This window comes from Haliaeetus albicilla, chromosome 5 (assembly GCF_947461875.1).
Source record: "Haliaeetus albicilla chromosome 5, bHalAlb1.1, whole genome shotgun sequence".
NCBI lineage: Eukaryota > Metazoa > Chordata > Aves > Accipitriformes > Accipitridae > Haliaeetus > Haliaeetus albicilla.
The window spans coordinates 40,402,755-40,415,100 of NC_091487.1; the positions used below are offsets into that span (position 1 = coordinate 40,402,755).

The window sequence follows — 12,346 nt, forward strand, 5'->3', positions numbered from 1 at the left end:
ACCCATTTCCTAGGATCTTGTGTCCAGTACTTGCATCTAAACTATTCTTGTGCTTCACAAAAATCCTTTTGTCGATGCAGTTTATTCTTTTTCAGGCATCGGTACTGGCTATGCTAAGAAAAGTACCAGGAGGTTTGCCAGCAAAGCTGTTCAGGTTCAGCTCTAGCTGCAAGACTTGTACAGGGCAGACGGCTTCCCAGCCGCCCCTCCCCTTTGCTGGAGAGCTGGTGATTTGCGCCTTGGGGGAAACGAATCTGCTGGGTTCCAGCATTTCCCCAGGGACCATCCCTTGGCGCTTCCCCAGGGGTTCCCACATCCCTTCCTCCAGACAAGCCTTGAGGGAACTGCTTGGGCAACCCACTCCTAGGCCCCCCATGCCTACTCAGGGAGTGCCAAAACACTCTTTCAAAGCCACCTTTTCCCGAAGAAGAGAATCCCATCCTCCGCTCACCTGCACTCCCCTCTTTTTAAGGTTAAATCTGTTTATTTCAGAAATAAGTAATCCTGATGCTTACTTACAAACATCAATGTTAACTTCATAGTAAGGGGATAAATCCCACAGCATTTTACCTCTCCAGTAGGAATAATATGTCTCCTAGAGACACAGCATTCACAGTCAGGCCTTGGCAGCTTAAGAGGCACATGCTGAAAAAGCTCTTCCCAAAGACACGTCCTAGCAGCCAGATGTAGGTCAAACACAGAGTAGCCAAGAAAAGCAAAAGAGAAAAACAATGGGCTGGATAACACAGAAAGGGTGGCGACACCACAAGTAAGCTCCCTCTCAAGCAGCCCAGGTATTTCAAGCCAATGCCATCTCAGCTGCCTAAGCCCTCTAAGCTTTCCCCACATCTTGCAGATCGAGCCCCAAGAGATGACCTGCAGTCACACTGTAGAGGCTCCGGGGAGTTCATCAGCACAACTCATTCCTTCAATTTAATGGCCTATTGTAGTGACCAAAACATTTTTCAAAACCTGCTGGCTCCAAAGTCATCATAACTATTTTCACAAATATACTAAATACAGCTGAGACTACATGCCAGTGGAAAAATCACATCCAAGTGGCTGCATTGCTTCTGAAATTACAACATCCTTGTGTCTGTGGGTCAATGCACATGCAGCCTACATTCCCATTCTCCGGGACAAGACCTAGAGAACTCAGAAAGATAGAGATTCAACCATTTCCAAAATTGCCTTATCTTGTTCAGTTGCTACTTCTGCCTTAGCCTGATGACTAGAGCCAGAGGGGTCTGGCTTCAATGGGCTTTTGATCAAAACCCAGAGAGGTTCCAAAGCCTGGTGGCTTCTTCATGCAGCTTTCTCCTAATTATGCAAACTGGCTCAGCCACATAAGAACCAGGAGTAATCCCAGGTGATTCATACGAGCAATCTTAGCTAACCAACACAGTTCTCCTGGTAAAACTGTGCATATAAAATACTTGTAGTGACCTGTTCCAGATCCTACAAATGAAAGAGAAACTATTTACACAAAGTTAATCCTGTAAATTCTAGCAGCATGACTACGGAGTTAAGCAGCAGAAACAATGTTTTTGTTTTCTTGACTGGACTATTTATAGAATATTATTTGCTTTTCTAGAAATAAGTGTGTTTTATTTCCATACCTGCAAAATCATGAAATCCCATTTGGGGGAAAATACATATTCACTCACATCCTTGAACCTACTGAGCTGAATTAGTCTAAGAATTTGCAGCTTATCACACGTAACAATACCCAGCAAGAACAGTGCATGATTTGAAGGAGAAGTTATCACCGCCCTGGCAGCCATGACGTGCAGAAGACCAGCTCATCGGTGGCCAAAATGAAGCAAGAAGAGTTACACTGTGCAAAACTCAAGATATTTTTCTAACATTTACACTGCACAGCCAGCCTTGTGAAAACTGGCTCAACAATTCACCTATGGTAAGCCTCTTTATTTGTATATATGGGTGTGTAACAGATTACTTGCCTTTCATCACGTCCTGGTACACATAAGCCCAGGTTTTTCACCAGAGCTGGTACACTTTCATACCAGTTTTTCAAGGCTTCATGCTGATGGCCAAATACGGGCACTTTGAAGGCTTGGCAAGTGGCACGCTTTATTCCTACATTCCTTTAAATAAAAAGGTCTCCCCTACACCTCCCAAACTCTCCAGAAATAACTATTAACTATCTGTTAGGCACTTCTCTGAGATAGACAAATGAGATCAATCATTTTATGCACTGAGAAGGTGAGAGAAAAAGAGGTATTCCATTGTCCCGGCTGCTGCGTAGTCCTGTATGGGGTACAGGTGATGCAAGTGACAGTGGGTGTCGTGGTTTAACCCCAGCCGGCAACTAAGCACCACGCAGCCGCTCACTCACCTCCCTCACAGTGGGACAGGGGAGAGAATCAGAAGAGTAAAAGTGAGAAAACTCATGGGCTGAGATAAAGACAGTTTAATAAGTAAAGCAAAAGCCGTGCACGCAAGCAAAACAAAACAAGGAATTCTTTCACCACTTCCCATGGGCAGGCAGGTGTTCAGCCATCTCCAGGAAAGCAGGGCTCCATCACGCAGAATGGTTCCTTGGGAAGACAAACGCCATCACTCCAAACATCCCCCCCTTCCTTCTTCTTCCCCCAGCTTTATATACTGAGCATGACATCATATGGTACGGAATATCCCTTTGGTCAGTTGGGGTCAGCTGTGTCCCCTCCCAGCTTCTTGTGCACCCCCAGCCTACTCGCTTCTGCGAGAAGCAGAAAAGGCCTTGACTCTGTGTAAGCACTGCTCAGCAATAACGAAAACATCTCTGCATTGTCAACACTGTTTTCAGCACAAATCCAAAACACAGCCCCATACTAGCTGCTATGAAGAAAATTAACTCTATCCCAGCCAAATCCAGCCCAGTGGGGCAGGACATTAAATGCAGAGATCAGCACCTCTACTGCAGACTGGCAATGGGACAAAGATGTTTCACTGCAGGACTTCTGTATCATGACTGAGTGTCAGTGAATACATGCAGAAAGGGACAGGTTCTCTGGTGTTCTTAGTGCCATGTAAGAAAAGGAAAGCAAACTTTATCTGGCCAGAGATTTGGACCAGCAAATGTCCCCATTGTAGGAAGAATTTAAAGGTGGTGGATGAGATGGAATAGAGTCCGGTTAAATATGAGTGTAAAAGGAAGAAGCTGATTCACAAGGAGGTCCCAAACTGATGAGTTTTCTCTTGGTGACAGAAAAGTCACTTTTTCTAACCCGAGCCATAGCTGGATGTGTAAGTGCCACAGAGCAGCAGCTCTTGCCTGTGGTGCCATGTCCTGCTGTGAACAATCTGAAGGCAAGATTAGTGGAGAATTGGAGCCTACTGTTTTGATTCAGTAGCATTGATGGACTCATCTGTAAGCTGCAGGCTTAGCTGATGAATAAACACCTACTTAAATTTAGGCCAATACTTAGGTACTTTGGTGGATAAGAAGCCCAAAAGAGAAGGGCCAGCAGAAATCGGTATTTTGGTATAAAAAAAAGCTAGAGCTGGTAAAAAATTAATTTTCCCCCCATTCACATAAGAGGTTCTCAGTTTGCTAAAGAAATTATAGAAAAAAACACCAGTTGGAGTGTTTAGTGATTTCTACAGCCAGGATAAATGTTTCCTTTTTCTTACACTTTGAAACTGACTATCTAGCCCTAAAAAAAAAAAAACCCCAAACCAAAAAATCAGCACCTTCCAGCATCCCTGCTCCCAGATTTGGCTTCACAATATAAAGCTTCATTTTATTCCCAAGTGCTACAGAAATGTGACATATATAGGTACATGACAGACCAACCTCAGGATTCAGCATGGCCAGCGTGCAGATGTGCACTGTAACACATCAAATGAGAACTGAAAATTACCCACCCTCCCTGTCACAAAAAGTTAACCACTTTTTTGTTTTCTTCTGCATGAGATGCCAAAAATAAAGATTGATGGGAATGGGTGAAAATGAGATCTGCTCTAGCTCAACCAGAAACTACAGGATCCATGTAGAATCGCTCAGTAAAATTCTTTGACGTGGGTCATGCAGCTTCTTTCAATATGAAGCTCATCATCGTCCACACTTTGTGACTTTGAGTTATTTGACATTTGACCTAGTATTTGCCCAACGCTTGACATAAATACACGCCAGGACTGTTGCTTTGGCACCACCTACCAAAATCAAATCCTGTTTCTAACAAATAATAATTTTAAAACAGGCTATTCCTGCCACAGAAGAAAATCTGTTAAAAAGTTGACTCATGGAGTAGGCTCAATCCCTCTCCTAATTTACTTTTACACCCACAGAGCTCCACTCATTTCTGCAGAGCTAGCTCCTGACTTACTTGTGAACCAGAGTCAGGCCCTTGCAAAAAAACACGCTATTCACTGCTCCCTCTGCTGGCCTCGCAGCACCTCCGGCTTGTGCAGATGCCCGAGCACAGAAGCAGACATATGCAGAGCCCATTTCCAATCCTACCGCAACTAAACACCTGGCAGGTGGAATCAGGCATGTGAAAAGAAAAAAAGTAAAGGGAAAAAAAAATCCTAAAATCAGTGATATTTTAAAGTACTGAAGAATATATTATAAAAGATGAGGAGAGTTATTTTAAAAGCCGAAGTACTTCAGAATGCAGAAGTACTTGAATAAAAAGCAGATTTTTAAAAGCATTTTAATTTCAAGATTTTGGAGGGCAGACATCAAAAGTCACAGAAGTTGATAACAGGCTATTAAACTCCATTTTACATGAGGACTCTAGACCAAGTCATCAGAGAACAAAAGTTGCTTCTGTCTGCTGGCTGTCAAGTCATATCTGCCCCATATTTCAGTTTCATGACAGCAAATATTTATAAAAGCCATGAACAATTAAAAAAACTAAAATAAGCTCTACACAAAAGTATCTTCCGTAAATTCACATCTGCAGAAACCTGTCAGAAGTCTGAACACTTGATACATTGATAGTATGGCCCCCATTAGGAATATCGTATCCAATTAAACTGCATTTTACAGACGTACATTTATTTGGCACCAGAATTATTCTGCCAGTTTTGATCCTAAGACAGTCTTAATGGATCTTAAAGAGGAGCCACAGGCAGGTTTTATAACATAACAGGAACCTAACCTTTAATCACAGAGAAGTTTCCATATATGTTAAATAGTGGCAAAATTTTTTGTTAAGAGAAGATGTGCCTTTCCTTAGAGTGTTCATAGCAAAACAACACTGCTGTCTTCCAGTACTGAACAAGAACCAAAGTGTGATTGTGTAGAAATCACTGAAATTGAAAGTGAAACTAGGCAATATTAATTGGCCTGAGAATAATGATTAAAGGAAACTCTCATGAAGTTAGTGTTTTGAATTATTTTCAGGCTCTAATATCTTTGAGTGACACTGGACATAGCAACCAGGGAAAGAAAAAAGAATACGGAACTCAGGAGAAATGAGCTTTTACTCTGTTCTTGGGTTCAATTTCCAGCTCTACCACAACCCTCCAGTTAAACCTTCTTAGAAGTAGTTTATTATCTTTGTCTCTCATTTATCAATTTTGCAATCTAAGTACTTTCTTTACTATATTTTGTATACTTGGGCTGTAAGATCTGCTATAGTATATGACTATAGCAGAGAGTACAAGAAGCCTTCACAATGACCCCCGGGATGATGATCTAACATGCTGCTTGAGTCTCTAGATGCTATCATACAAGTGACACTAATATGAATTCTGTCCTTTCCTTTTTAATTTCCTCTTAACTTTATCTTGGTGAAGTGCCCCATCTTAAAGAGCACGGACTCCACAGACATGCTGAGCATCTTCCACAAAAGTTGGGGGCACTCATCACTTCCCAGGAGAAACACAGTACCTTGTACAATCAGACACAGTCTCCACAAGATAAATTGAGATGGTCAAAAGAGATAATGGCTTATCTGTAAGGATTCCATTCATTCATCTACAAGCACACTCACATAGGTATATCTCATATGCCAGACTAAAAGCAGATCAGGCATTGTTTAAGTGGCACCTAAAAATCTGTTGTTAGTACTTGCCTCAAACAATTCTAACATGGTTCGTAATAGCAAATGAAAAATACTTTTGTTTACTTTAACCTCTTCAACAGCTGGTAAAAAAAAAAAAGCCATTTCTGTAGTTCAGCTGAACACTAGACTGCCCAGAGATAAGTAACAGGACAGGCACTAGCACAGGACACACACTAGCACAGGACACCAGCTCAGTCTCAGCGCAGTAGCAGCACACACAACTCTACTCCACACCCTGCAAGTGGGTGGGAAGGCTGCCCACTGTGAGACCTCACTGTTGGCTTTCAGTCCAAAACCAAAGGACAGCAGTGAATTGAGACAAAAGCTTTCCAGTCATACTCTTTACACTTACTTATGTGAAATAAAAGCTCTATGTGCATGTATGTACATAGCTATATTTAGCCATCTTGTAAAACTGAAGTAGGACGCTACCAATTTAAATTCCACCAGAGTTTTTGGCCATATGCACCCTATCTGTTCTCATCTGCATAGCTGCAAAGCTTGGGTAATACCTGACTGTCAGCAGGGTTTACTGTATGTAATACCACTTCCACAATATTGATACCTGACCTAACACAGAATCATGATACCACCCAGTACCACAAAACTACTAAGTATATAGGACAAGGAGCAATTAAGATTTCAAGGGGCCTTGGGTGTAATCAGGGGTCTCTCTTCTATTTCTAACCCTCATCTTTCCAGCTCCTCTGACATTACTGAGGGCCAGAACCCTACAGCTTGCCTTCGCAGCAACTGCAGTTCAAGTTGGTGGTAGAAGAGTTGGAAATTTTCCTTCTTCTTCCATTCCTCTAGAAGAACAGGCTACCCAGCCCAGCCCAGCCCAGCCCAATCCTCTCCCTCACCCATTCCCAGACTCGCAGACCTCCCATGCATGGGAGCTCTGCTCTGCTCTTGCTCTTTTACTGGGCAGAACAGCCAGCTGAGGACTGAGTGTGGAAGCACGAGCTGCTTCCAGCCCTCCCACTGCTCTGTGCTGAAGTGCCACGCAAATACCACTGCCTAGTTCTGCAGAGAATCAGTTTTGCTCATAGTTGGTTGAACAGAAGTCTAATTTCATGAATATCATGAAAGTATCAACATCTAATAACTTTAGCACTCTGTACCTAGAAAATCACACTATTAGCAACAGATCAATATATTGCCCATGACTGGGGATTTGTTTCAAATCTATACCACCCTTCATAGGAGTCTTGACTGCTGCACTGTAATGACTCGTGTAACAGCTCTTGGCCATTATAAGGACAAAAACTTGGCTGCACTTGAACCGTAGTGCTTGGTTCTGATGATATGAATATACCACTGAAAGAGGAAGACCAGCCCATGTGAAAGTAAATGTCAGGAATACTTAGAGTAATTCCTAAAGGTCTGGTAATAACATTCACTGTATTGTCACTGAAGCAGTTATCATAAGTAAGTTTTGGCAATACTTTATTTCTACCACATATCTATTGGATAGGCTACTGGATGGCTTGGAGGATGCTTAGAAATAATATTAACATGAACATTGCTAGACCCTTGATCAAACAACTTTACTAGGGCAATCCATGCACGTAACTCTGCGTATGTGGCAGAGGAAAACAGACATCTAAAGACTGCATCAGCAACACCTATTCCAGTGTTCTGATCTTTACAACTTTGGCTGTAACTATTCTTAAAATCAAACACTTCCACCCGAAACCAAATAAAAGCAACAGACCAGGGCAATAAAAGCACCATGTTCTATTAAGAAGCACGCAGCAACTGACCCCAAGAAAAACATTATATTACAAAAAACAGGAGACCATTGGAGCATGATTATTTTCTTCATTAGGTTTTGATATTACCAGATATGAAACTCTCACTCACTGAGTTTTGTCACACACTACCTAAACCTGCAAGGTACTAACACTGCAAAAGTAGGTTGTAACTATAAATACTATATTATTACTAAACGATTTATTATACCCTTGAACTGCTAGCAAGACAGTAGTTTGATTTTACTTACTGACCAGCCGATGACTAGCTATGACTTACCAAAACAAAAATCCTAGGTCTATGTATCTCCTGAATTATGTAGAAGTCTTAAACTTCTGGATACAACTTATCACTACAATGAGCCACGCCAGAAGCCGAGGTGCAGTCCAAGCAAGTATTCACACCCCCGGTGCTGATCCCACCGACTGCTGGATTGGCAACTTTCGGAGCCAAGATCCCCTTCTGTGTTTCTTACAGAGGCAGTCTTGTGAGAAGTACTTCTACACAGTTAACAAAATTAAAACATAATAAAACTAAGGTTTAGCCCTGATTTGTAGAATTGCATTGCTCGCCTATGTTATATAACATATAACCGACTCAACAGCCTCCTATATAGAAATCAGCTACTCACATATTAACTCAGCACAAGCACTCTCCAGCTGCTGAGAACAGCTCTAAGCCAAGACTAGGATGTCCAAGCCCTAGGTGGAGTGAAACCATGGAACATTTAGATTAGATTTCTTCCAAATTTATTTCAGGTGTCCTACAGTTGTCATCTCTGTGCTTTTTAAGGGATCTTAAATTGCCACATCTTTGCCCCACACAGTCATCTAATGTTTAACTGGGGAACAAAGAGGTCAGCACAAGGTAGCTTCCTAGGTTCAGCATTAGGTTTTACCATAGCGTCCCCCTCCAAAATGTACAGTATTTCTGCTGTCCATGTTGAAAATAAATTACACTATCTTCTTCTCAAATTGTCAAAAGCTACCTTTAAATGGAGATCCAATGTTTTCCATAGGTTTTATACTTTCAAATCAGAGAAGGGAAAAATCCCATTTTTGGCTAGTGAGTCTATTCTGGATATGCACAGATGGAGTGAAATTATTTTGTGGTGTAACTGATAAGGAAAGTTAATCACTAGAAAGAAATTGGTTGGAAAATAGATTTAAATGGCAGAGCAATATAACTTGCCTAATTTGGCTGCCACTGGCAATGCAACAAAAGTAGCACTCCTGAGATGCAGAAGAGATGTTTATAGCAGGGAAAACAACAGAGACAGACATGCTGAGGTCTCTTTATCTGATAACTTTGTGGTAATTGCCTTTCATGCCCTGTGGCATGTAGGATGCACTAATTTGGCATTCAGTGAGTACAGCAAAGAAGCATAATGCAAACAAAGAAGAGTCAAACTCTGCACTACTGCTTTACCTTACTAAATTACCAAGCCACAGAGTGTTTGCATCATCACAAAGTCTGAGGTAGACATTTCTATGGGCCAACATCATCCTCTTCCTAGAGTCCAGTCTCATTTCCATCAGTGTACCTGACTGATTTCACCAGTTCTTTCTGAGTGACTCTGCTGTGAAGTCTGGTTCTATTTGCTGGCTGAGGTTTCACCCTTGGTTTGAACCCCAAGTGAGTGGTTACAGGCATTTCTTCCTCTTGTCCAGTTGTCTGCTGACATCTCCTATATTGAAGGCAGGGAGCCTTCAAAAACTGTTTCTACCAAAATCAACATGAATTTTGCCTCTGATTTTACTGGGTTTAGAACTTGTCTCTATCGCCCCTTCCTTTCTCTTCACCAACTACTGCATAGAAGCAAAGTCATCAGTATTGCTGAGCATAGCTCAGTTCCCAGGCACCTTCTTCTGTCAAACAGGTTTTTTAAATATTCTTAATTTACATTTTGGGGTTTTCTCCTGTACTTTTTATAGTGCAGTGTCTCGCCTCTTAAAAACCACATACAGCTGTGAGTACATGTGTTCCCTCTTTCTCATAATAGGGGACCCCAAAGACAGCAACCCTTTATTACTAACTGCAGGGAAGGATGCACAGCACTATGCTATACCTGACACAGCTGTAGCTCCTCCACATCTGCTTTACAGTCACTCATTCGGCATCCAGGGGAAGAGTATCAAGGACAACAAGAATGAAAGAAGAATGGACTAATGTACACACACAGGCATGCACACATATACAAATGTGGCATATGCTCACTAATTTTTATTATTTGCTGTTTATAATCTGGTCACACCCCTGGTCCCCAGCCCCATTATGAAAAATCTTATCAGTATATTGTTCCACGCACACAGCGGTCTTTTTCACAAAGATTAGGCAGCAGATGCCAGAGTGAGATTCTGTATTAATAACACACTGAGGAAATAATTAGTAATACATTGATCCTTTACATCCTTATGAATTTGCTAACAGAGGCCAGGATTCACCCTTACGGAAGGTAAATTCATCTCCCATTGCATTCAATACAAGCTGTACACATTTCTGTAAGGGATGAGTTGCGTGCAGAGGGTTTGGTGGTTATTGTTACAGCAAATCAAGTAAGATGCAACAGATGCAAAGAGAAATGGTTGGAGAGGGGCAAAGATAAAGTCCAAGGACTAAATGGCAGGTTTGCATGTATGCCAGCTGCTCTGCAGCACAGGAGAGAGAGAGGGGGGCAAACAAATACTTACCAGGTTTAATTTCCAGCAGCTTCAGTCTGGAATCCTCAGGGGGATGCAAACGCCTCTTTTTGCGCCAGCAACGTGCTGGGTACGTGTACAGCTGACCTGGGGCCAGGCCTGAAGATTAAAGGCAAAAAATAAATATAATCACATTTCAGTTTGTAAACCACAAGCACTGTCTCTAGCATCTTTGTTCTTGCCCTTCCAGTGTCTCCTTGTTGGAGGGTTCAATCCTGCAAATCATGAGGCAGAACTATGCACTCAAGGCATCCAGTGCTCCTGAGGCTCCTCAGCACCTCTTGGGATCAGGCCTACAGAGAATCTAGGTCTCACTTAGACACATCACTCAGCTCTACTGAAACCAGAGCTGTACATAAATAATTTGTGATTTCTTCAGGGTAAATAGAATTTCAAACTCTCCTGGGTCACAGGGGCGATGCCTCCTCCACAGGCAGAGAAAGCCCCTTGGGAGAGAAGAGATGAAGTTCCGATATGCAAATCATAAGGCCCTGATGCATAAAGCAGCTCAGGAAATTTGTGTCTTCCAAGTGGGAGCAAACCAAGATCCATGAGGTCTGGCTATTTGGACTCTGTATTTTTGCTTAAATTCTGGACTTTTGTTTGAAGACAGATTCTTCATTCTGGTTATTTCCTCCTCATGCCAACATCCTGAATGGGGGAGGAGACACAGAAGTAACGTTTATATTACTGCATGCTCCATTGAATCACATTTGGCATTGCTGGCTTCTGAGCTGCCCTGGCTCTCCTGACAGACACTCCTTAGCCAACGTTCAAGCTATGCTTTGCTCTCTTGTATTCAGAACACAGCAGGGCTTCGTGAATGCATCGCTACTAGGGGCACAGAAGCACACTGGCAAGTGCTTCAAAGCATCCTCAACTGCCCCAGATACTCATGACACACAGAAATACCCAGCAAGACACAGAAAAGTTGGAAGAACTTCATTCTGTCCCCTGCTTCCCCTGCCCTCTTTGTCCACCAGTTCTGCTTTGGCTTTTCTGCCCTGCTGCTGCTGCTGTTAGTCTTCAAGGGGCTACGGAGCATGACCGCAATCCCAGACTCATTGCCCTTAGAATACAGGTAAGACCATGTAAGAGAGAGGACAGGCATGGTGTTACCATATCTGAAACTGCACCAACAGTGAACAGCTGGACAACACAAAGGGGGTGCCAGTAAAGCAGAACAGCTCAAAGGCCCAAGAGTTCTCTCACCCCTTCTGAAGTAGCCAGTAGAGTGTACCAGCCTGGGAACAAAACTGACTCACCGAACCAAATGAGGATAATTAAAAAAACCAATATCCTGTTACTTGTGGGGCAGGGGGGAAGACACAACAAAATTATTCGCCTCAAGGGAATGGGCTAATCAAATTCTGCAAGTGAAGCCTAAGCTCCTGGTTTGAAATGTTTAAACTGTTGGGAATGCCAGTTCAGACCCCAGTACTTTCCACCTACTTCCCAGGCATTGGTGCATAAATGGAGGATCTACAGCACGCTGCCTGGGTATGGCCGAGCGATGGAGTATATGCAGAGATCCTGGCTGTTCCAGGGCACAGAATGCTCCTGAACTGGGGCTTTTCACACCCTTCTTTCATTGCTGCACTGCTTGCTGGGCATTATGCCCACCCCAGGAAGGACACATTTCAGAGCAAGGCGCTTAGGAGTGGTTTGTGAATAAAAATGTGAATAACTAGCACTTCTACGATGTTTGGACACACTTCTTCATGCCACTTTGCAAACATTAACCACTGCAAACAATTGCTATTATGATGAGGTGGATTGTGCCTGGCTCTGATGTGAGTCATTAAAGAGGTGGAGGCAAGAAGCCTCACCCTTTCACAGCAGGTCCTGTGCAAGAACTTGCTCACAACATTG

At 42.7% G+C, this 12,346-nt stretch overlaps 1 protein-coding gene across 7 annotated transcripts in view; it reads right to left on the reverse strand.

The window, feature by feature from the left end:
- Window positions 1–12,346, reverse strand: part of DPF3 (double PHD fingers 3) — a 168,659-nt gene that overhangs the window by 82,306 nt on the left and 74,007 nt on the right. For all 7 annotated transcript variants that reach the window (XR_011324809.1, XR_011324808.1, XR_011324807.1 and 4 more), the window contains exon 3: window positions 10,466–10,573. Coding sequence is in view for 4 of the 7 variants with exons in the window: in XM_069784291.1 (XP_069640392.1) it covers window positions 10,466–10,573 (108 nt within the window). In the remaining 3 variants the exon portion in view is untranslated. The remainder of the gene's footprint in view (window positions 1–10,465; window positions 10,574–12,346) is intronic.